At 41.5% G+C, this 22617-nt stretch overlaps 1 protein-coding gene across 1 annotated transcript in view; it reads left to right on the top strand.

Annotated features, from left to right (window-relative positions):
* Positions 1-22617, top strand: part of SHC3 (SHC adaptor protein 3) — a 75748-nt gene that overhangs the window by 35473 nt on the left and 17658 nt on the right. Inside the window, exons 3-7 of the mRNA XM_067568443.1 lie at positions 6088-6151; positions 8773-8892; positions 12469-12522; positions 16501-16552; positions 21334-21460. Coding sequence (XP_067424544.1) covers positions 6088-6151; positions 8773-8892; positions 12469-12522; positions 16501-16552; positions 21334-21460 — 417 coding nt within the window. The remainder of the gene's footprint in view (positions 1-6087; positions 6152-8772; positions 8893-12468; positions 12523-16500; positions 16553-21333; positions 21461-22617) is intronic.

Here is a 22617-nt window from a genome sequence, read left to right as displayed (position 1 = left end):
TTCTCTTTTCATAAAAAAATAATCAATTAAATTGGTTAAATAGATCAATTTAAAAAATCCAAAACAAAACAAGCAAGGTTACACTCAAATGATTGTGAAAACAAAATGTTTATTAAAGAAACAGATTTCAGCTTCCCTAGGGCTAAAAGTGAGCACAAAGTATGATGTTTAAAGTTATGAAAAACAAACAAGAACCATGGCCTTTTAAATGGAACATGATGTCAATGTGAAAGGCAGGCTTTCCTTAACAGAGATGTCAAGTCATCATGGAGCACTGTAGGTAAGACTGGAGAGATGTAGTGTTGCATATAGACAATACTTCGTTGGATACACTTGCCTATTGAAAGCTATACTGAAAACATACAGTGTGTTTTGTGCTGAGACAGTGACTTCAAAGTATGACCATCTGGAAAGCAGAAAATATCCAGAGCCAGATTTGGAACTCAGTATGTGGTCCTTACTGCAATCTGCACAGAGGCAAATTTTACAAGATATCAATATAGTACTGCACTATGCGGTACATATCTGAGATCATTGCCTGGCTAACATGATGGCACAGGGTGCAGAAAAGTTTAAACGCGTTCTTGAAAACCACTTTTCCACATCAAGCAAGCAAGTACGTTTATGTCCAAATTTTTCAAAGTCCATGCAATTGATTAGTCATGCAAATGTGCCCACAAACCTGTGTATTTTTATGCTCAGATATATGTTTGTATGTACAAGTCAGATAAGTGCACACTTAAACTAGCAGCTGTATGCACAATTAATCTGGTTTGACGTGTGCAGACACAGGGAATTGTGGGTGCAGAATTGGAGAGGATGATGATTAATAGGAGAATTAGAAGGTGAACAAGGAATTGGTTAAAGGGGGAATTACAATGAGTCATGCTGAAAGGAGAACACACTGGAGGGAAGTTATTGGTGGAGTTCTTCAAGGATCGGTCTTGGGACCAATCTTATTTAATATTTTCATTAATGACTGGCACAAAAAGTGAATATGTGCTAATAAAATTTGCAGATGACACAAAGTTTGGAGGTACGGACAATATCAAGGAGGACTGGAATATCATACAAGGAGATTTGAATGCCCTTGAAAACTGAAGTAATAGAAATGGGATGGAATTTAATAGTGGAAAGTGCAAGGTCATGCATTTAGGGACTAACAACAAGAGTTTTTGCTGTAAAATGGGGACTTATCAGTTGGAAGTGACAGAGGAAGAGAAAGACCTGGGTGTATTGGTCGATCACAGAATGATTATGAGCTGCCAATGTGATGTAGTTGTGAAATAGGCTAATACAATCATGCATCAGGCAAAATGTTTCCCATAGAGATAGAAAAGTGTTATTACAATTGTACAAAGCACTGGTCAGACCTCAGTCACATGAGGAATACCATGTGCGGTTCTGGTCTCCCATGTTTAAGAAAGTTGAATTCAAACTGGAACAGACGCAGAGAAGGGCTACTAGGATGATCAGAGGAATGGAGAACCTTTCTTACAAGGGGAGACCTAAGGAATTTGTCTTGTTTAGCATAGCAAAATGAAGACTGAGGGGAGATATGATTGCTCTCTATAAATGTATCAGAGGGTTGAACACCAGGGCGGGAGAGGAATTATTTAAGTTAATGGCCAATACTGGCACAAAAACAAATAGTTTTAAATTGGCCATCAATGAGTTTAGACTTGAAATTAGATGAAGGTTTCTAACCATCAGAGAAGTGAAATTCTGGAATAGCCTTCCAAGGGGAGTAGCAGAGTCAAAAAAATTAACTTGTGTCAAGACTGAGCTTGATAAGCTTATGGTGTGGATGCTATGAGGAGGTTGCCTACAGTGGCATATGGCCCATCTGTGACTGCTAGTAGCAAATATCTCCAATGGCAGAAGATGAGACACTAGATGGGGAGGGCTCTGAGTTTCTATGAATAATTCTTTCCCAGGTGCCTGGCTGGTGGGTCTCACTCACGATCTAACTGATTGCCATACTTGCGGTTAAGAAGGAATTTTCCTCCAGGTCAAATTGGCTGAGATCCTGGGGGGGGGGGGGGTTTCACCATCCTCTGCAGCATGCGGCCTGTATCACTTGCTGGTCTGAGCTAGAGTAAATGGTGGATTCTCTGTAACTTGAAGTCTTTAAATTAAGATTTGAGGACTTTAGTAACTCAGCCAGAGATTATGGCTCTAGTACGGGAGTGGGTGTGCAAGGTTCTGTGGCCTGCGAGGTGCAGGAGGTCAGACTATAGATGAACATGCTGTTCCCATCTGGCCTTAAAGTCTCTGAGACTCAGCATTCATAGATTTGATCCTTGTTATAAAAAAAGCAAATATCTGCCCAGTTCTTTATGAGCAAGCAAGGGGGAGAGAAGTCTCAGGAACTTCTGCCACACCTCCCAGTCTACCTAAGAAGAAACCGAGCAGAATGTTGATCTAGAATCTTTTGAACGATAGGATCCAGGCTCTTGACCTTGGAAATGCTCTTAGGCCCCAAAGGCGGGCGACCAGCCAGCTGTTTTCTTTCTAATCAGGGACCTAAATGAGTACCTGAGCTCCTGCATGCCTGCTGGTTGAGCAGAGTAAATGCTACAGCTTGTAGCAGCAGCTGTAATGATCACTGCATAGCAGCTGACCCCAGGCTTCCCTGGGCCTGTGTTGCACTAGCAGAATTGCTTAGAGAACTTCTGCTCCAGCTCCACTCTCTTCGCCAGCATGCTTCAAAGATAAGCTAGTATTTAGTTCGTATTTAGTATTTAGATAAGCTAATATCCCCACCAGAACCATTGTTAACTTTAGTGTTGTGGTTGCTCAAGTATATTTAGTGAAAATCGAGAAAATCACCAGTTAAGGCAACACTATAGTCCAGACTAGCGTCAACTGACACATCTGGTCAGCTCCATCTCAGGACAGCCACATGCACTCTCATCCTCCTTAGATCTACAGCACATGCTCTTCCTTTTCTCACACTCAAACACAAACCTGACCTCCACGCTCAGTAAGCTTGAGGTATCCTATGGACAGATGTACATGGCGTTTGATGTCTGCAGTGTGATCTTACTGCCTAAGATGATATGCATCCTGGCTCTCCAGCTGCACTCCATCCCCCTTTCCAGCTCCATTTCCGAGCTAACATGTGCAGTGCGTTGATTGGCTGGCCATTCTGACAGGAGGCTGGTGATACAGCGAACCAGCCAATCCTTCAAGCTAGGTTTCTTTCTTTTGTTCCAATGCATTCCCTTCCCCAACCTCAGACCTGATAAAGGTAGCTAGCAGGAGTCCCAGTCTGACGGATGACTGAATTTCCTCAGTGTAGGGCTCCTCTTTTGACACCCAGCAGCCTGCAGACAGGGAGGGCAGGCAACCAAAGAAGTACAGACCCCAGCTCAGCACTGGAGATGGAGATGTCTCCAATGCAAAGGTGCAAGCTGTCCTTGTCAGGAAAATGTACCTGCAAACTCTCCTGCCCCCTGCATACCCGCTGCTGCTGTTAGCAGTTGGGAGATTGTAGGAGCAGGCAGGGAGAGTTGCAGGAAAATTTATCCGATAAAGCACAGCTTGTATCTCTACAGTCAGAGTGGACGGGTAGCTGAAGAACTGCCCATACCAGCTCAGAAGCACACTGGGAAGAAATGGGGAGTGAGTCTGGGGAGCCAGCCAGGAGACTGCAGAGAAGGTCTCCCTGCTGCTGCCCAGTCTTCCTCACTGTTTTTGCAGGATTCAGGGCTTGCTGGGAGACTATCTGCGAAGTCAGGGAGGTTGGCTGGGCAGCAGGGCTCAGAAGGCAGCACTGGGTCATATACGTATGTGTTGGCTTTTCCTGGGGTTAATGAAAAAAGTTATTATGAACAAGGGGAATTTTTTTTTCTGGCTAACATTCAATTTTCAAAAGTGGCCTCTGTCTGAGATGCAATGAAGCTGCCTAGGAGTGTGATGTTTTGTTGTACTGTGCTTGTGAGATATGTCAGGGCTGATTTGCCAAATGGCCTGATTATTAATTGCAGAGTCTGGGAGAATTAATAACAATTTTACCCAAAACACACAGCAGAAAATTCATCTGTGGTAAATTTGGAGACTAAATTCAATCACTGAGCAATGAAATGGAGGGATTTAATCTTGCTTCAAGGGCCTGATCCAAAAATCTGTTGAAGTGAATGGAAGTCTTTCCACTGACTTCAGGTGCTTTGGTTTGGGCCTTAGGTGAGAAGCGCCACATGTGAAGTAACTATGGAGTCACTACTCAGTAATAAATCTATAACTTAATTTGTTAGACCATTGTGTGCGTGCTTACATGGATATGTACTCACATACACATACACCCCCCTTCTCCCTCCCCACACACACAACTGATCACATTCAGATAAACAGTGAGTTGAAACACTGACACAGACATGGTGTCAGAGTAGGATTAAAGTAATATTTCAGAGGGGTAGCTGTGTTTGTCTGTTTTTAGCAAAACAACGAGAGTCCTGTGGCACCTTAAAGACTAACAAATGTATTTGGGCAGAAGCTTTTGTGGGTAGAAGTGGGCACCTGACGAAGTGGGTTTCTGCCCATGAAAGCTTCTGCCCAAACAAATTTGTTAGTCTTTAAGATGACACAGGACTCTCGTTGTTTTAGTAATATTTCAGTTTTTAATGATCCTTTAGGTTGGTTTTGAGGTTTTGGTTATTGCTGGTTATTTCGAACTTGTGGTGGGTTCCCTCCAATTTTTTTATTTTTTAAAAATATTTTGTTGTCTAAAATAAATGTCATGTGTCCATTTGGAAGTATACACATAATATTCTGTTAATAATTTGAGATCTCTGGCAATATTTAATACTGTTAAACAATATTTTGCAGTTTTTTTAACAGTCCCAGTGGAACCATTACAATGTTCAGTGGTGCTGGAACAATTTTTATAGTGTGGGTGCTGAGAGCCATTGAAAACACTGTAACCCCTGTCTGTATATAATGGAAACTACTTCAAGCCAGAGGGTGCAGGAGCACCCCCTGCATTCTTAGTTCCAGCACTTCTGACAATGTATTGCATCAATCGAGGCTAGACGGCATTGATACTAACATGACTAAGAGTGACTGTGCATGCATGTTAACAGATTTTTCAAGAATTAACAATTTGGTTGTTGCATTTGACCTATTGTTTAAATACCTACAGTGCCTAAAGACATTCATGTTTAGCTGCATGATTAGCAAAGTTTCATTTTGAAATATAGTAATATTCTTCATTCAAATTCCTCCTGACTGTATGTTTCGTTTACTTAGTCTGTCAGCATTAATCTACCAATGAAATAAGTGTTATTAGAAAATGAAAATAAAATGTTTGTGATTTAAAAGTATTTGTAGTGTTAAGGCCAGGCCACAAATTAGGTGGGTCATAATGAACAAATACCAGTAAAATCCTTATATCACAATACACTATCATATATTTTTTTACAACATAGGTTTATAACAAAATGATTGCAGAAATATTTTAGAGAGTTTTGATACTATGTGAACCCAGGCTTGCTTGGCTCTGCACAAGCCTCAGAAGGGGAGGAAAATGATCATCTCTATGTTCTAAATTTAGACAATAAATAAATAAATACAAATGGTCTCAAACGGTGTTTAATAATTACGAGCATAATTGTTTTAAGACCTGATCTCTCACTAGGATACAAAAGTGAGAAGTGTTCAGCACATACCATTGGAAAGGGGGAGATTCTCAGCTCTCCAGTGGTGTAACGAACCAATTTTTATCCTTGATGGTTCTTGAATTATTGTACCTTGAACCAAAATTGAATATTACCTGTCTTGAACCTCAGAGCAGAGTAGACTAAATTTGGAGAAAAGTCCACATTTGGATGAGAAGGTTAGAGGGAAATGTTTCTGGTAGGTTGTTTTTTTTTTTTTTAAATGGAATCTGTTTTAAAGCTAATCACAGATGATATCTTTACTAGTGAGAAAAGAACTATTTGACTCACCAGTTATCGAGTCTTCACTTGTGAATGTGAGTGCCATAAAGAACTAAGTTGTCAAATATTCCCCTTCAGTGCAATTTGAACATATAATGAAGAAACCAACACATTCATTTGCTATAAAGCTTATTTTCTGTCTCCACAGGGAAGCAATCAGTCGTGTTTGTGAAGCAATACCTGGTGCCAAAGGAGCCTTCAAAAAAAGAAAGGTATTTTTCTTTCTTTCTTGTAAGTGGACCATATTTCCGTAGTTCAGGGGAGACCAGACACAGTGGGCAGGTGAGTTTAAGTCAGCCTAAGAACTGCAGGTGCAGAATCTTTCAGAGTATTGTCTGTTTGCAGCCCCCGTAAATTGCACCTACTGCCCTTCTGGTCAGCATTGCTCATCAGAGGTCCAAATAAGGGAGTATAAGGATACTCCTTCTTCCCCCGCATGGCTAGTATCCATATCATGGTTAGTAGCATAACTGGGCGGGGAAGTGGCTGGGGAGTGGGTGCAGTCTTGGCTCTGCTACTACTGGCCACCACAAAAGGGGAAGTACACTGTGCCAGGTATATGGCTGATACAAACTATTGCCCACCTGGAGCAAGGTGAGAACCAGGCAGGCACCATATTGTGAATCTGAGTGCCAGTACGACCTCTCCTCTGCCTTTGGAGCAGCGCAGCTAGGAACTGCCCCTTTCTCAGGGTTTGTGGCAAAGCCACGGGTTACTTCTCAGGAAGTGTAGTTTGCAGTGAGGTGAGCTTGTATTGAAATGGGTAACTGTTGTACTATCAACATGTAACCCTTCTGCCAGTTGGAGTCAACAGCAACAAGGGCCCAGTTCAATATCTAAGGGTTCTTTTCAACAATACAACACAAAACTGGTTCGAGCCCCCACCCAGTAACCTGGGACAGTTACACACCACTCTGTGGGCACCTCTAAAGACAATACGTCCCCTCTGGCAAGCACAGAGACTGAGTTTAGAAAAGACTTTTAATAAAAAGGGGAAAAGTAACCCAGCAATAACTTGGGAAAATGCCGCAAGCAGGATTCACACACATAAAACCATGAACAAAACTCTCATCCCTGAATAGGTGGGGTAGTTTCCTTTTACTTCAGGTTCTTAATTCCAGCAACAAGGTGCCCCTCCTTTCACAACACCCCACTCACAAGATGTTACGTCCAAGCCAGAGTCTAGAGGGTCAGCTGCAGAGTTCCCCTTCCATCCTGGTTGGGGAGAGGAAAGAAGGCACCTTGCTCGCTCAGCTGTCCGGCCGTCTTGGCTGTCACCCTGCTGGCCGCTCGTTGCTCTGCAGGCCGCTCTGCCAGTCGCTGACTAGGTGTCCTGCCAGCCGCTCTGCCAGCTGTTCCGCTTGCCAATCTGCCAGCCTCTCTGCTGCACACCATCACCTTCTGCTACCACCTGCTGCTCCACTATAACCTCTGCAGGTTGTTCTCTTGATATTCCACCCAGCTCTCTGATTCTCAGCTCTTAGTGGGTGAACAAACACCACAGTGACAATGGAATCTGCTTCAGAACAGATTTGTTTTTTCAAAGAATATCTTCTATATTCAGCCTCTTTAATGGAGGCTGTTAATGAGAAAGTAAAAGAAAATAAAATGTCTTTTTTCTTGTAAAACAAAATGCCACAAAATAACACTGGGAAAATGGGTGAAAGGGACTTCCTAGTGCCCAACGAACCATCTTGCTGAATCAGTGTGTCTAAAAGCAGTATCTCTTGTCAGTCATTGAGACAAAATTTTAAAACAAACCAACTCTTTGGCAAGGGAAATGGTGCCGGTGGCAGCACTTCTGCTAAATCTTAACAGCAACAAAAAACCACCTGAACTTTTGCAGGTCTGTGCCTCACCCTATCTTCATGGTGACTCATGTTTTTGTCAGTGTCAGCTCATGTATCTTAATTTACATGGCTAGGGAAAAATTTTCTTCTCTACTCTGTGATATGGATTTATGATCTGCTCTGCAGATCTCTGCTACATATTCTGCAGATATTCTGGTTTTGGATCTCCCTTGACATCCCGGGCGGTTCCACCACACACATGGAGAGAGGGTAGAATGTTCAACAGAGATTTGTAGTGCAAACAGCAAAGGAGACTCTTGTCCATAATGAAGTTGTTTAAGTAGAAAAAAATGTATCCTATGTGAAATACAGTGGCTCAGTGCATGCAGTCATATCTTTCTAGCAGCTGGCTCTATGGAGAATAAGACTTTGCTGCTTACTCGTAACTAACAAAGTTATTCCTTTATCTCAAGCATTAAGAATATGTGCTTTTGGTGTTGTAAATACACAGTTTGATCCCCACTGACTAATGTAGTAATGCTTTGTGACATATGGTTTGTTGCTATATTATTCTATATAATATATATGCTATATTGTTGCTATATTATTCCACACTTAACCATTTTATTAATTGTGTTTCTTATGGGAATGACTTCCAGAGAAAAGTAGCTGCCCAGATGAAGTGATCACTAGTGTAGATTAAAAGTTGTCATTCTTGAATAGCCACCCTTAAGATTTCAGCTGATCCTGCATGAAGTATGTCATATACCTTGTACACAGGAGGTTGTAACAAGTCAGGCTCCTGTTCTGAATATAGACTGGCTACAGAGCTCCCTTCTCAGAGAGGTACCCCAGATATAATTATGTCTTCCATAAGATCCTTTAATGAACTGCCAGGAATGGTGGAGGTTAGCGTAAATGAGCTTTGTTACACATTGCGCCCCCACGTGGCTGAGAGGTATAATACAGTTTAGCATTCCGTTCCAGAGTGAGTTGTCATCATGAATCAACAGAGAACTAAAATGTGCTACTTTACTTCACAGCCACCAAGCAAAGTTCTCTCTAGCATCTTGGGAAAGAGCAATCTTCAGTTTGCAGGAATGAACATAACTCTGAATATATCCACCACCAGCTTAAATCTAATGACACCCGATTCAAAACAGGTTTGTGTAAAAATCCTTTATAAGTCCATTGATGAAGAGCATATTGCGCAATGTTTGCTACTTGATAAAATGCTCCTGTGCTCAAATGATTTCTTTATAAAATAAAATAGGAATTAAAATATAAAAGTGCCATAGTTTAATTAGTTTCTTTACACATTTAACAGAACCCAGTGAAAATAATGTTCTCACAGTAAATCTGTCATTACCTCTGAAAAAAATCTAATTTACAATGTGAAATGGCTTTATCTGGCAGAGGGATTTTTGTTTAGGTCCAGTTCCAAACTTTGGCTGTGTTTGGGGGAAGGTATTTTGGTTCAGACCCATCTACAGAGATGAATGCATAGAATCAGTGGGCTTTTTTCTTCTTTTTCCTATATATTATTTTGGAGGGCATTCTATTCTTAAGGTGATGTTAAAAATCCTGCTTTAGGCATTTTGCACTTCAGTGAAATGTTTGCCTTTTAGAAGAAGGAAGCCTGTCTCAACCAACCCCTTTATTTTTCTCCTTTGTGCTGAAGGTATATACTGACTTTGGGGAATCACTGCAGTGGGTTGTGAATGATGTATGAGATGAGAAAAAATCTTGCTCACTATGTGTATAGAGAGGGCCGATAGTGTTGCATAATCTCTGCTGTGCTATTTGCTGTGAGCTACCTACTTGGTTAAGGCACTTCATATTCTGCCTAGATACAGCTTGGAAAAAAACCTGCTGTGCCGCAAGATAAAAAATAAACTAGAAACACAGACACACACACTTGAAAGTTTTCTTATTTTTTATTTGTCTTTTCCCCACCATCAGCCTTATATATAAAATGCTGACATTTTCTACAGTAATGGCTCAAACATTGTAGCAGCAGCACTATTGCATGTTGTAGTGTTTTGGACCATTATTAAATAATAGGATAGTACTTTTTGTAAGGGCAGTTGTTCCCAGCTTTCACTACTGCACAGAGAGCCTTCCCTTAGTATGGCCCAGTTGCAAAAAATACAAAAACCTGAAGACATTTAATAATAAATCATTTTAAATAAAGGGCCAGAGCCTCAGCTCGGTATAAATAAGCAGAGCTTTCTAGAAGTCATGCAATTCACAGCAGCTGAGGGGCAAACGTTTTGGCTTCTCCCCACGAGAGACATGAGGCATATTCTAGTGAACTGGAACCAGAAGAGATGGTTGATATACATGATATCTATCTTCACCCTGTTGTGGTTTGATGAGCCAGATCTGGCCACGATGATGGAGGACTGGGAAACGAAGGGGTCTTTGACAAACAGACAAGCTGGTGGAGGTCTCCTTCATTTCTACTTTATACTAGGAGTGTTGGATTACTTCAGAGAGCATTCCTGGAACATATAAAAAGGTGGTCTGCTCACAGTGGCATACCTTTCAGAATACTGAAAGCAAGGCTGGTCAAGTGGTCTTGTGATTAGTTCTTTACAGTGCCATCCAAGAAAGACAGGCTTGATTCTTGTTACTAGTCTCTTGTTCCTGGATCAGCTTGGCCTGGAAGCAATGGAAAAACAGCGTGCTTAGCCTTTGGAGTAGGGAAGTAAGTAAGATTGATTGAGTTGCTCCATCGAGTTGACCACATTACTTAGGAGTGACATTGAGGAGTGGAATGAATTACTGTTCAGTCCTCCTTGTACAAAGGTCACCATGGTGCAGGTCTTTGAGGGATAGTGGGGAGGGCAATCCTCCCTTGGTATAAAAAGGAATACAATCCTCCACTGAGAAGGAAAAAAAATTAAAGATTGATTTAAAGGTTATGGTTGGATGAGCAGCAGGGGCTGGAAGTATTATTAAGGCAGCATGATTTACATGGAGGAAGCACTTCACGACTCTTTCTGACACAGCAAAGGAACGCCAAGAGACACTTGTTCAGCCTTTTTCTGAACAGGGCAGGTACTGCTACGCAGGATCTTTCATGTGTTGGAAGAAAAAGGGAAAGGGAAAATGAGGCGGCTTAGAGAATGCCTCTCTCTTTGACCCCCACTCCCAAAATAAAGAATATTTTATGTATACTAAGATATATGCTAATTTTTCCAAAGGGGATGATTAAGACCTAAATAACTACTTAATAAGAGCCTGGTCTTGTGCCAGTTGAACTCAACGGCACAACTCCTATTGACGGCAGTGGTACAGGATCAAGGTATTAAATGAACTTTTCTTTCCTAGTTGTTCAGGGTCTGTATTATTTCAGGAGTTAAAAAGTTAAATTTCAGAACAGTGATACGGTAGAATTGTCTTCTTCAGATTGGGGATTCATATCAATTCATGTACCTTTCCTGTCACCTCCCAGAGAAATACTGTGTAAGCTAGATCACAGTCAAATTGAATATGAATTGAAATTGAATCGTATTTGGTCACTTCAGCTACATTAGAATTCATCTGGGAATATGGTCAGTAATACTTAAATTTATAACTGGACTCAAAATCCTGTGTGCATATCCTAGGGTAGCTCTGAAACATTTAATTACATACCGGATATTATGTGTTGTGTATGTAGTGTTAGGCTATTACATATAGTAAGCACATACAGCAAATATCACATAAGGTAAATCATAAAACAAATAAATGAGGCCAGCTTTTTAGCTGGTGCAAACTGGTGTGGCTTCATTGACATGCCCAGACATTAGGGTGATAGACCAGACATTAGGGTGATGGATGTTACATAAATGCGTGTAATAAGTTGAATTACATCAACTGTCATTCTATGATAATGACCACCTCAACCTTTGGAGGAAAACATGTAAGCCTGATTCTCGGTTACGCTAAGACTTTGTCTACATTAGAAAATTAGGTCAGATTAACTACGTCAGTCAGGGGTGTGGGTGGCATTGTTAAACTGACCTAAATCCCTGTGTAGACAGCACTAGGTGATGGAAGAATTCTTCCATCAACCTAGCAACTGCCTCTCAGGGAAGTGGATTACCTGTGCCGATGGGAGAATCCCTCCCATTGGCATAGGTAATGTCTAAACAGAAGCACTACTGTGGCGCAGCTGTGCCACTGTAGCGTTTACTGTGTAGACAAGCCCTAAGGCTCCTTTACACTGCTCTGACAGTTCACCCCATTGAGACAGAAAGTCTGTCTGGGGAGGCCCTAACATTTGCTCTTTATAGCCATGCAGGATGTGGAAGCTATGTATTTTGGATAAAGTATATCCTTTTGCTCCATTTATCACAAACTGAGACAAAACCTCACTTCAATTGATTAAAATTTCTGCAAAATATCTTCATGAAACTATATTTTCAGATAAGATACTGTATGGTGTGCTGTATAATCTACTTGAAAGCTGGGTACACTTTTATGTTCATTCATTGCTATTATAAAATTTCATTGTCCTTCAACTTAAGGAAGACCTGAAGTAGGGATATTCAATATTCTTAAACTTGTTTACATCATCAGCATGTTCTTTGTGACTAACTCCTTGTAGATGAAACACAAGACTTTATTTTGATCTTGGTTTTGGAATTTGATTTTACTTCACACTTACAAACGATAAAAAAGAAAACTAAATGGGTAATCTGCATAAGAGAATCTACTGACTCATACTTGTTTTTTTCTGATCCAAACAGATCATAGCAAATCATCATATGCAGTCGATTTCCTTTGCATCTGGAGGTGATCCGGTAAGCATTTCTTTAATCTTTTTCTTCCATCAATATTGCTATATGAGGACCTTATGGCAGGATTTATCTCATGTCTCACTCAAAGGAAAATATAAACATGATAGCTCCTGTTTCTTATTTCATAAGCTCTTCTTGACTGTTGCTTCAAACTCTTTTTGAGGGAAACCACTGACAGGCTGTCACAAAACCTCTTTGAATGAGTGAAAGGAAAAGTGTCAAAGAGCCTGGAGCATTTCACATAAATCTTGTTAAATCTTGTTAGAGACCTGTGTTTTTCAAAGTAAGCACAGTATTTTCATATGGATATCATTTGACTTTTCATCTTGATTGTTATCCGTTTTGCACTTCCTGCAGTAAGGAACTGAGGATGTGGCTATATTTCTAGCAAGGTAGCCCCAGGTAATTTTTCTTTCCTTTATTTTTCTCAACTCTATCTTATGAAAACTGAGAGCCAAATACTGCCCTCAGATGTGTCCATTCCACTTATACGTTTGAGGAGGATTTTTGACTTTTAAGGAAAGCCCAGATCTGTATTTCTAAACTTGCCATGTTTAGTTTTGCTCTCAGATGTCTCTCGTCAGCTCACATTTAATTCATGCATAGCAGAGGGCAGACCTGGGCTTGTTACTTGTCTACATATTTGTAGGAGCAGTCCTCCCAAGTTCATACTAAATATGCTTCAGAATTATGTCCTATCCATGAAGAATTGAGAGAATTTCAAAACAATAAAAGGCCCTCCTGAGTCTTGAAAGCTTTTTAGTCTAGACTGATCAACCCAGTCCCAGTGGTCAGAGATAGGTCCACTTACATGACACACATAGCCCTCTCTGTGAAATAGCTCTCCCACCTCCACTGCAATAGGATTTAACTGCACCAACTTTTCAGGGCAAAATATCCTTGACTTGTTTGCAATCGGATTGTTATCAATATGCTAAATGGGCCAAATTCATCTGTCATGTAACTCCGCTAAACTCAATGGGGATACAGCAGGGATAAACTTGGGGCATTGTCCAATAGCAATTCAGGGAGTAAAAAATGGATTTAACAGCACCTCTGAAATACAACAGATTGCAATAGATACAAAAAATGAACAATTCCTGCAGTGGGCAGAGGAGTGATTTGTACTGTTCCCTGCCTCCATAAGAAAGTTCTTTGCCATGCCATCTGCCATCCAAAATGCGAAGTCCTAGAAACACCACCACCTGCTGCCCATTGGTGGAGTGATTTACCAGGTAACAGCATAACCAGCAGCAGCAGTAAGAGATTTGAATTGAAATAAACAAGGTCTTCCAAATGTTCTAGCGAGATGAAAGTCATGCCACTGAGTCACAGAGAAATCAAATTGTACCAAGTATGGGCGCCAACAAAAGCTGGTGAAACTGTAAAGTAGCATTTACAACAAGACCGCTGCATGATGATCTCATCCTGGGGGTGGAGAGGGTAGGTGTGAGCATCCACTGACACTCAGCAGGCTTGTCACAGGAGGCTCCTGGTTGGGAGAATTTTAAATAAAAGAAAGAGCTTGCTCATGTGGTTCCTGTCTCTCACGGCTACACTTAATTACTGCTCGAGACACCAACTGTACCAAACCAGCCTGGCATATACCCCACATAAATGTACTCATTGTTTTCTTTCCTCTTCGGGGGTGAAATCCACCCCCACCAAAGTCATTGCTCAGACACCATGTCACTGGGAGTATTAGAGATGCATGGACAGAGAGACTATTCTGTTCTATTCTATACAGCTTCTTATACCACCGTGGTATCCGAGTGCCTTGTAGTAGTGCATTAAGTGATGTGACTGTTATAGTTCCGGGCAATTGCACTGGTATTCCCCCACAATGGTTCCGTGAGGGCCCCCACGCTAACGTCCCAGCTCCTCAGCCATCACCTCCCTTGGGCAGAGACCCACATCTCTCTCCCTTCTGAGAGTGGTTACCGCAGGCTGCACAGTTCCCTGCCTACACTGTGACATTCCCAGCAAGCCAGACTAGCTAAACAGGCCAGCTGTTGCTGTCTCTCCAGAGGCTGTGAACAGCTGCCACAAGTTACTACACAGCTCTTTCTAAGCAAGCACATTTATTCTTACAGTGGAAGCATTACAGAGAAAACATTAAAACAACAAAAGAACCTACACACGCTAATAAGCTCACCCGTCCCAACTCCTCAGGGCTTTACTAGGAGTCAGTCCTGCAACCCCACAAAGGGGCTTTTCTGTGGTTAGCTCAGAACTACTGTCCCCATGAACACGTTAGTCTTTCCTTTATGCAACTTGGGTTTTGATCTTGAGACTCCGAGAACAGGTAATCAGCAGATAATGGCCCTCTCCTCAGGGTGGAGCTTCAAAAGGTGGGGTTTTTGTATAGCTGGAGGTGAGGAATTTGCATTCATCTCCCCCTAGAGATTCCCCAGGTAAACAACTTGATGGTGTTTGTCCCAAAAAGCCCATTCTTATCTGGCACATTGTTCAGTACAGTTCTTTGAAATTCATAACGCTTCTCAGGGTTCACATCATATCTCCCCCCTAGCGAGATATGCATACAATCCCGGTTCACGATAATACATAACCTTTGCATTTAATACAATGGACTCTAATGATACTTACATTTAATTCAGTAAGGTTTTTCACGGATATTGTAGGAAATTGCCGTATCTGTCATAGTGACTAACATAACACATATAGTTTGTTCTTGCTATCATCTTCTCCCCAGGAGAAGAATGTGTATGCAATGTAATGTTTTCTTTTGGTAGGGTTTTTGTTAGTGATGATTTTTGTGTGTGTGGTGTGTGTGTGAGTGTGTGTAATATTCTGAGTTTATATTAGAGAAGACCAGGTTGAAGAAGTATAACTTGCATTAGGAGTGGAATGTGTTGAAGTCTGTGCTGTCTTTTCTTCTGAGGGATTTTGTTCTACAGTCTTGGACTGGCCCTCAAGAAGGCTCTGTCTCCCCTATAGACAAGCTTTACTCTTATGGTAGCAAGTTCCATTGTGCTTGAGGACTGGAGTTGTCAACAATGGCTTCATGCCAGAGCTTCAGGCAATCTTTTAGATATGCTGGGCCCAAGCCATTGAGTGTTTTGAAGCTAAGGACTGAAAGACCCTGATTTTTCTTGAAATTAAGGCCTGATCCAAAGCCCACTGATGTCAATGAGAGTCTTTTAATTAATTTCAGAGGGATTTGGAAGAGGTCCTTGCACTGTTGTAAATTAAGGATAATTCTTAATTCGCTAATGTGAAACCAGAGTGAGTGGGATCAGAACCAAGCCTGTAAAATAAGAGCTGCTTTTGCACATGCTTTTCAGGTGTCCAAGCTGCAGGTGTTCAAACAGGATATAAATACGGTGCTAAACAGGGTATAGTTAAGCGCTGTCTGCATCGAAGTTGAACAGATGCCAGCGTTAGCTGTGCTTAAGGGCAAGATGGAAGAGCTTTTTAAAAAAAGGAATTTGCTTACCTGGCCAGCATTCCCGAGCCACAAAACAAAAAAAAAAAAAAAAAAAAAGTAGCCTGGAAGACATGTAAAATAAAATCTCTTTTTCCCTTCTACCCACTTCATTTACATTTTTGTGTTAGGTTTACCTGAGAATAAGTCTGTGACATGGTTTTATATCATGGGTACAACTCACGTGTAAGAAAGGACTGCAAAAACTGTCCACACAGGTCAGGGAAACCATGCTGTAAGTCTGTTACAGACTACCATGCTTAAACATGGATATTGATGGCATCGTGGTAACTATATTTTGAACATGGCCTTCAAAGTGATTCCATAAAGAGGATGTACTCAGTCATATTGCTGTGTGTAAAATGGTGGGTTATCTACTTACCCCACCCTCATCACCATGGTATCTGAGAACAAGCTATCACTTCATGTCAAATACTTACATGATATACTATGCTCTTTTGTTACAGTGCAAAAGTAAAATAATATATTCATTATATATCTCTCTCTCTATATATATATCTCCATTTTTTTTACAGGATACAACAAACTATGTTGCATATGTAGCTAAGGACCCTGTTAATCGCAGAGGTAAGAGTTTTTTTTTATATTTGGTGCCGTCTGTTTAAAAATATAAATTCGTGTTTTCATTTTATTGGATTTGTCCAGAAAAAGTAAATGCAACACAATAAAAAATTTATATTAAGGATGATCCCTAGAACAATCAGCATAGCAATAATCAGCAACCACACACGTTAGTCCAGCAGATTTTTGCCATGGTTAATACATTTCAAACCATTTGGATGCTCCTCATGCCTGGACTGGACCTTCCTAGCCTCTTTGCTGAGTGTTGTTGAGGAAGGAGATCATAACCCTCTTTGTCTGTGATCTTGTATTCAAGGTGTTACCTAGTTTTCCTGCTTTCCCTGGGGTTAGACATTGGTTTCTCTCTAAGGCACCTGTTAGCAATTGCCTCCAACAAACAGGATTTGTGATCCAATTCTGATTCTCACAAATAAAAGCAAATTATAAAAAGAGAGAAGAAATAATCATCTAGAAGGATAGGTACAAAAAGCACCCATCTACTTGTATTGCACAAAGCTTTGTGAGGCCTTAAGTTTAAGTTACAAAATATTGCATGATATATTAACAATAAATAGATTCTCAGGTAGAGCTTAAGGCCAGAAGGACGATTAGATCATCTACTCTGACTTCCTGCATTATCACAGGTTCCTAAGCTTCACTCAATTACCTCTGTATTAGGCCAGTAATTTGTGTTTGGCTGTAGCGTATCTTTCAGAAAATCATCCAGCCTAGATCTGAAGACATCATGAGGTGGAGAATCCTCTACTTCCCGGGGTAGCTTGTTCCAGTTGTTAATTACCCTCACTGTTAAAAATATGTGCCTAATTTCTCACTTGAATTTCTCTTGCTTCAGTTTCCAGCCATTGGTTCTTGTTCTGCCTTTCTCCACTAGATTAAAGAGCCCTTTTGCAGCCTGGCATTTTCTCCCTAGGAAGGTATTTACACACTGTAATCAAGTCACCTCTCAATCTTCTTTTAGATAAACTAAACAGATTGAGTTCTTGAAGTCTCTCACTGTCAGGCATTTTCTCTAGCTCTCAAATCATGTTGCGGCTCTTTTCTGCACTCTCTCCAATTTTTCAACAATTTTTTTAAAAATGTGGACATTAGAACTTGACACTGAATTCCAGGATTGATCTCACCAACACCATGTACTGACATAAAATCACCTCCCTAGCAGTACTCCTCAGTACTCCTTTCTTATACATTTGTAATGGTGAGTTCTTACCTCAAGAGTGGCCCCTTGTGTCAAGGGGCAACATGGCAGAAGTTTTCATATCTGGAACCCCCTTCAGGCCATCCGTCTTTGCACACTACTCAGCTCTGGCTCAGAAGCAGCTAATCCCAAACCCCTTTCAGGGTAACAAAATGTCCAAGTGTAGTCCAAAGTATCCATCTATCATCTGGGCCCTGTGTTCCGGGGGTTCCACTGCCTTTCCCTAGCTCTGATATCAAGCCCTGTCCTCGGTCTTCCTGAGGCCTCTAACCTCCAACAGCCTCTGGCAGGTGGAATGAACGTGCCTACCTGGCCTTTAATCCTCTCTCGCCCCTGATGGGGTTCATCCCATCACAATATCCAAGGATTGCACTTGCTCTTTTTGACGCACCGTTGCTCTAGGAGCTTATGTTCAGGTGTTTGTCCACTGTGACCTTAAATCCTTTTCTGAGTCACTTCTTTCCAGGATAAGGTCCCCCATTCTGTAGGCGTGACCTGCATTCCTTGTTCTTAGATGTTTAGCTTTGCATTGGCTATCCTGAAACACATTTTGTTTGATTGGCCCCCGTTTACCAAGTGATCCAGAGCAATCTGTATGACTGTCCTGTCCTCATTATTTACCACTCCCCCAGTCTTTGGGTCACCCACGACATTTATCAGCAGTGATTTTATATGTATTTCTACATCACAGATGAAAATGTTGTTGTTGTTATTATTTAAATTAGCACCCACAGCATGCTTGACATTGTGCAAGACCCCTTCTTTCCCTAATGAGCTTAAAATGGTACTTTTCCCCTCACAGCCTAATGCTCTCACTCTTGCAGTATAGAGGCTGTCTGTCTTCCAGTCACCCAGCCTGCAACGTACCCTAAAGAAACATCTCTGTGTGAGCCAAACCTCTCCTTCCTTTTATAAGAAACCTAAGGGTTTTATCCACGAAGCAACTTAGGTACCTAAAGTCCAGAGTTAGGTGCCTATGTCTCTGTGCATGGACTCCACAGTGATTCATTAAACTCTTACTTGGCTGCCACCTAACCCTATGGGCGCCTAAACTCACTCATCACCTAACTTTCTGATGTAAAAGTTCCCTAGGTGCCTAAGTTTTAGATGCTGAGGCATATGCACCGCTGCCTCTCTCTAGGTTCCCAGATGCCTTATCCCGCGTAAGCCCCAGAGTGATTGACGAATCAGGGGAAGACAGGCATTCAGCTGCCTCAGTCACATGCAGATCCTGATCTGGGGCCAATAACTGCTCCACTGTAGATAAATACTTGAATAGTCATTGGGCCAGAAAGAGAGAAAATGAAAGAGAGAGCCCAGTGGTTAGGGCACCCATGTAGGAGTGGGGAGATGCACGGTCCAGTCTCCCTGCTCCAATGATTCTTTCATTATTTATCCACAGTAGAACAGCTTCAACGGGAGAGATTGAGGGAGCCTCACTGCCATCAGAATATCCCATAGCTGAGGGGCTAGAGCACCTTCTTGAAAGGTGGGACACTCCTGTTCAAATCCTTTCTCCCCTTCTGGCAGAGAGTGGGGACTTGAACCTGGATTGCCCACAGCCCACAGGTGAATATCCCTTTTCCAACCATTTTGTATGGAGCAAGGCAGGCGCCTAACTCATTCCCACAAATAACACCTAAGCCACCTGAGTCCAGGCAGCTGGTCCTCACTAGTGGAGATAGGCACCTATCTCTGAGAGAGGGGAGGGGCTTAGCACACCTCCCTATTGTCAACATCTCCCATTGGCTAGCATATTGGCTTTTGTGGATCCCATTCTTAGGCTCCTATCTCTCCCCATTCATTGTAACTGGGAACCTAGGGGCCTAACTTGACTTGGTGGATCACAGTGTTTTTCCTGTGATTTTCTAGGCATCATGCTGCTGAGCTTTGCAGCACTTAAATTCCTTTGTGGACCCAGCCTTTATTTCTTATCTGCCCAGAGATCATCTTTGTATCCAAGAAGACAGTTTATTCATTGTGTTATTTTTAATACGACTTAAATTTCTTCGTCAGCTCCCAACTGGTTTAGCAGCAGGCGACATATTCTCTTTAAATGCCCACTTCCACTATTGCATGCATTGCATATTATAGTCTTTTGTTCAACTTAACTACTTTCAGTAGACACTTTTGGAGATGTCTGCACATTACATAGGGAAATCCTTAGGGGCTGAGTGCCTAACACCGCTGGTAGTAGAGTTTATTCATGTAAGGCAAATTCACTTTACCCACTTAAGCCAGTGTCATCAGTTTCAGTCTTTTTGCAGCTGAAGTGTGCTGGGCTGAGGGAAAAATCTATCTGCAACCCAGGACCTAGGAACATGTTCCCTCCATCAAGACATCCCACAAGTCCATGGGTGGGAATAGCAGGCATTGCAGAGGATGCTATAGCCACAGTATCTGTGTAATTGCAGACCTTGTCATGTCATACCCAGGTCTAAGGATAAATCCTTCCTGTATGCCAGCCTATGTGGGGCCACTGCAGAGACACCCCTCAAGTGCTGTATAACGGTTACTAACAAAATCATACAACCACACACAAATGTCATCACCATTCCTAATGTGTATTACATTAGCACCTAAAGGCCCCAGTCCCATTGTGCTAGGAACTGGACACACACACATGTCTACACTGCAGTCAGGAAGTGTGATTGCAGCATGTGTAGACATACTCAAGCCAGCTTTGCAGGTGCAGATTCTTATTGTGCAGTTAGTGGAAAGGGAGCTGAGGTTTCTCTGCCCCCAGCAGGTGTAGAGATGGTATATCCAGCCTCTCTTCACACAGCTCCAGCATATCAGGCTGGAAGGGTGTATAGAGGGGCTTGGTGTAGAGCTGCTATGCTGGCTCTACGCCACCCAGGGATTTCCCAGGGAAATTTGCCTGTGGAATCCCCAGGTAGCCAATTAGGTCAACACACCACACCTTTGCATCACTGGAGCCATAGCAGGGCCAAAGATCTGGCTGATATCATGTCTATGAATACCTCCTTCACGCTTCATTTCAGGGAAGTTAGTTCAGATCCAGCTGGAAGCTTTGTGGCATGGGCACATGTCAAGATAAATAAATTAGAAAATTAACCATGATGGCAATAAAATTATGGAAAATAGACTAAAGAGAAATAAAGGCAAATTTAATTTGGAATAACCTGAACATTTTCTCTAGTGTCTATCTCCTTATTTTAATATAAAGCTCAGACTTTTCCTATAACTTGCTGCACACATTTACAGTCAGGTAATAATGAATTACATTCAATTTGGTTTCTCTTCTTGAAGGAGCTTTTAAAAGAATGATACCTGACTCTGGTCTCACTTACATCAGTTTTACACCATTGTATGATAATTCCTTGTATCAGAGTGGAATTACTCCTGATTTCAGATGGTGTGCAGGAGTGAGAGAAGAATCAAGGCAATGTCTTTAATTAATTGTAGCTAACTGCTATTTTTGTTCATTTGGATTTTAATAAAATCTTTACATCATGAAAAGAACAACTGTCCTTTAATTACTGCAACACAGCGAAGGCTGTATAAATAATGGTGTGTAAATGTTGGTATCTTTCCTTCTTTCCTCTAGCATGCCATATACTAGAATGCTGTGATGACCTGGCCCAGAATGTTATTAACACCATAGGGCAAGCATTTGAACTTCGATTTAAGCAATATTTACGGTGTCCCTCTAAGATACCTGCTCTCCATGATAGGTGAGTAACATTGCAGTGGAATCTTTTCTAGCTGGTAAAGTGAGGGGTGAATATATGGCAGTGCTGTGGATAAAACTGTCTTCAAATATGTCTACACTGATGGCAGCAAAGTTGCCGCTGTCAGATCGACTTATCTGGATCAACTGAGCAGTCAGTGTAGACCCACTCAATCAATCAGGAAGTTGACGTACTAAAACCACCTCCTCAAGTGGCGCAATGCAGTGAAGACACCGTGCAGAACAGAAGTACAGCAGTTGACAGGAGTTACGCAAGCTACTCCACGTAGCTTGCGAAACTCCTGTCGACTGCTGCCGAATTGCCGGGTAAGTGTAGACCAAGCCTTAGAAGAACTTGATTTTAAACACTCTTTAAAACAGGTTCCTGCTAAACTCATGATTTGTCTGATCAATGTGGATGGGCCATAATTATTTTTAAATCATGTTTAAATGTGGTCTCTAGGCTAACCTGTTTTAAAATTATAATGTCCTGTCCTTAATGGCTAGTCAAACCCTTGTTAGAGATAGAGACAGAGCTGAATTCAGAGATGATGTGTGCTAAAGGAGGTATATTGCACATCGGCAAGTGAACCTAAGGGAACCAAAATTGGTATAACTTACATAGTGTGTGACCAGAACAAGTTGTAAATTACACCAGCTTAGACTCATCTCTAAATTTGTCCCAGGGTCCAAGCACTATTTTAAGCATGGTTTTTAAATGGCTGTGCTCTGGCCCATATCTAAATTGGATGTCTTTAAGCCATGTTAGTCTAAATCTGTTTAAAAATTTGTTTTTAAATCCAGCTGTACATCCAGTGTGGATGGAGCCTGGAAGTAATGTGAGTGGCAAAACTTCCCAGGAAAGTTGGAATCTATCCTGCAGGATTTCCTTCTAGAGTCATGAATGGTCATGACAGATTTTGGTCTGCTCATTTTAGAGATTTTTCTTTTTGTTGCAAGTCATAAAGATCATCATAACTCTCAATTAAAGTCAAAGAAACTGGCTGTCTAAAAACAGATAAATAGAGCTCAGACTGCCCCTTCCATGAAAAAAGTGCATGTTGAAGGGCCAAGTGGGAGGAAACTCTGCGTGAGATTGTTCTAAAAAGGGGAATTGGATTTATCCCCTGCCAAATTAGCCAATCGTTCAGACTTCACACT

This window comes from Emydura macquarii, unplaced genomic scaffold (genome assembly GCF_026122565.2).
Source record: "Emydura macquarii macquarii isolate MOO-44397 ecotype Brisbane River unplaced genomic scaffold, CSIRO-AGI_Emac_v2 contig_2897, whole genome shotgun sequence".
In the NCBI taxonomy this organism is placed as follows: Eukaryota; Metazoa; Chordata; order Testudines; family Chelidae; genus Emydura; species Emydura macquarii.
This window is presented reverse-complemented; position numbering and strand designations above follow the sequence as displayed.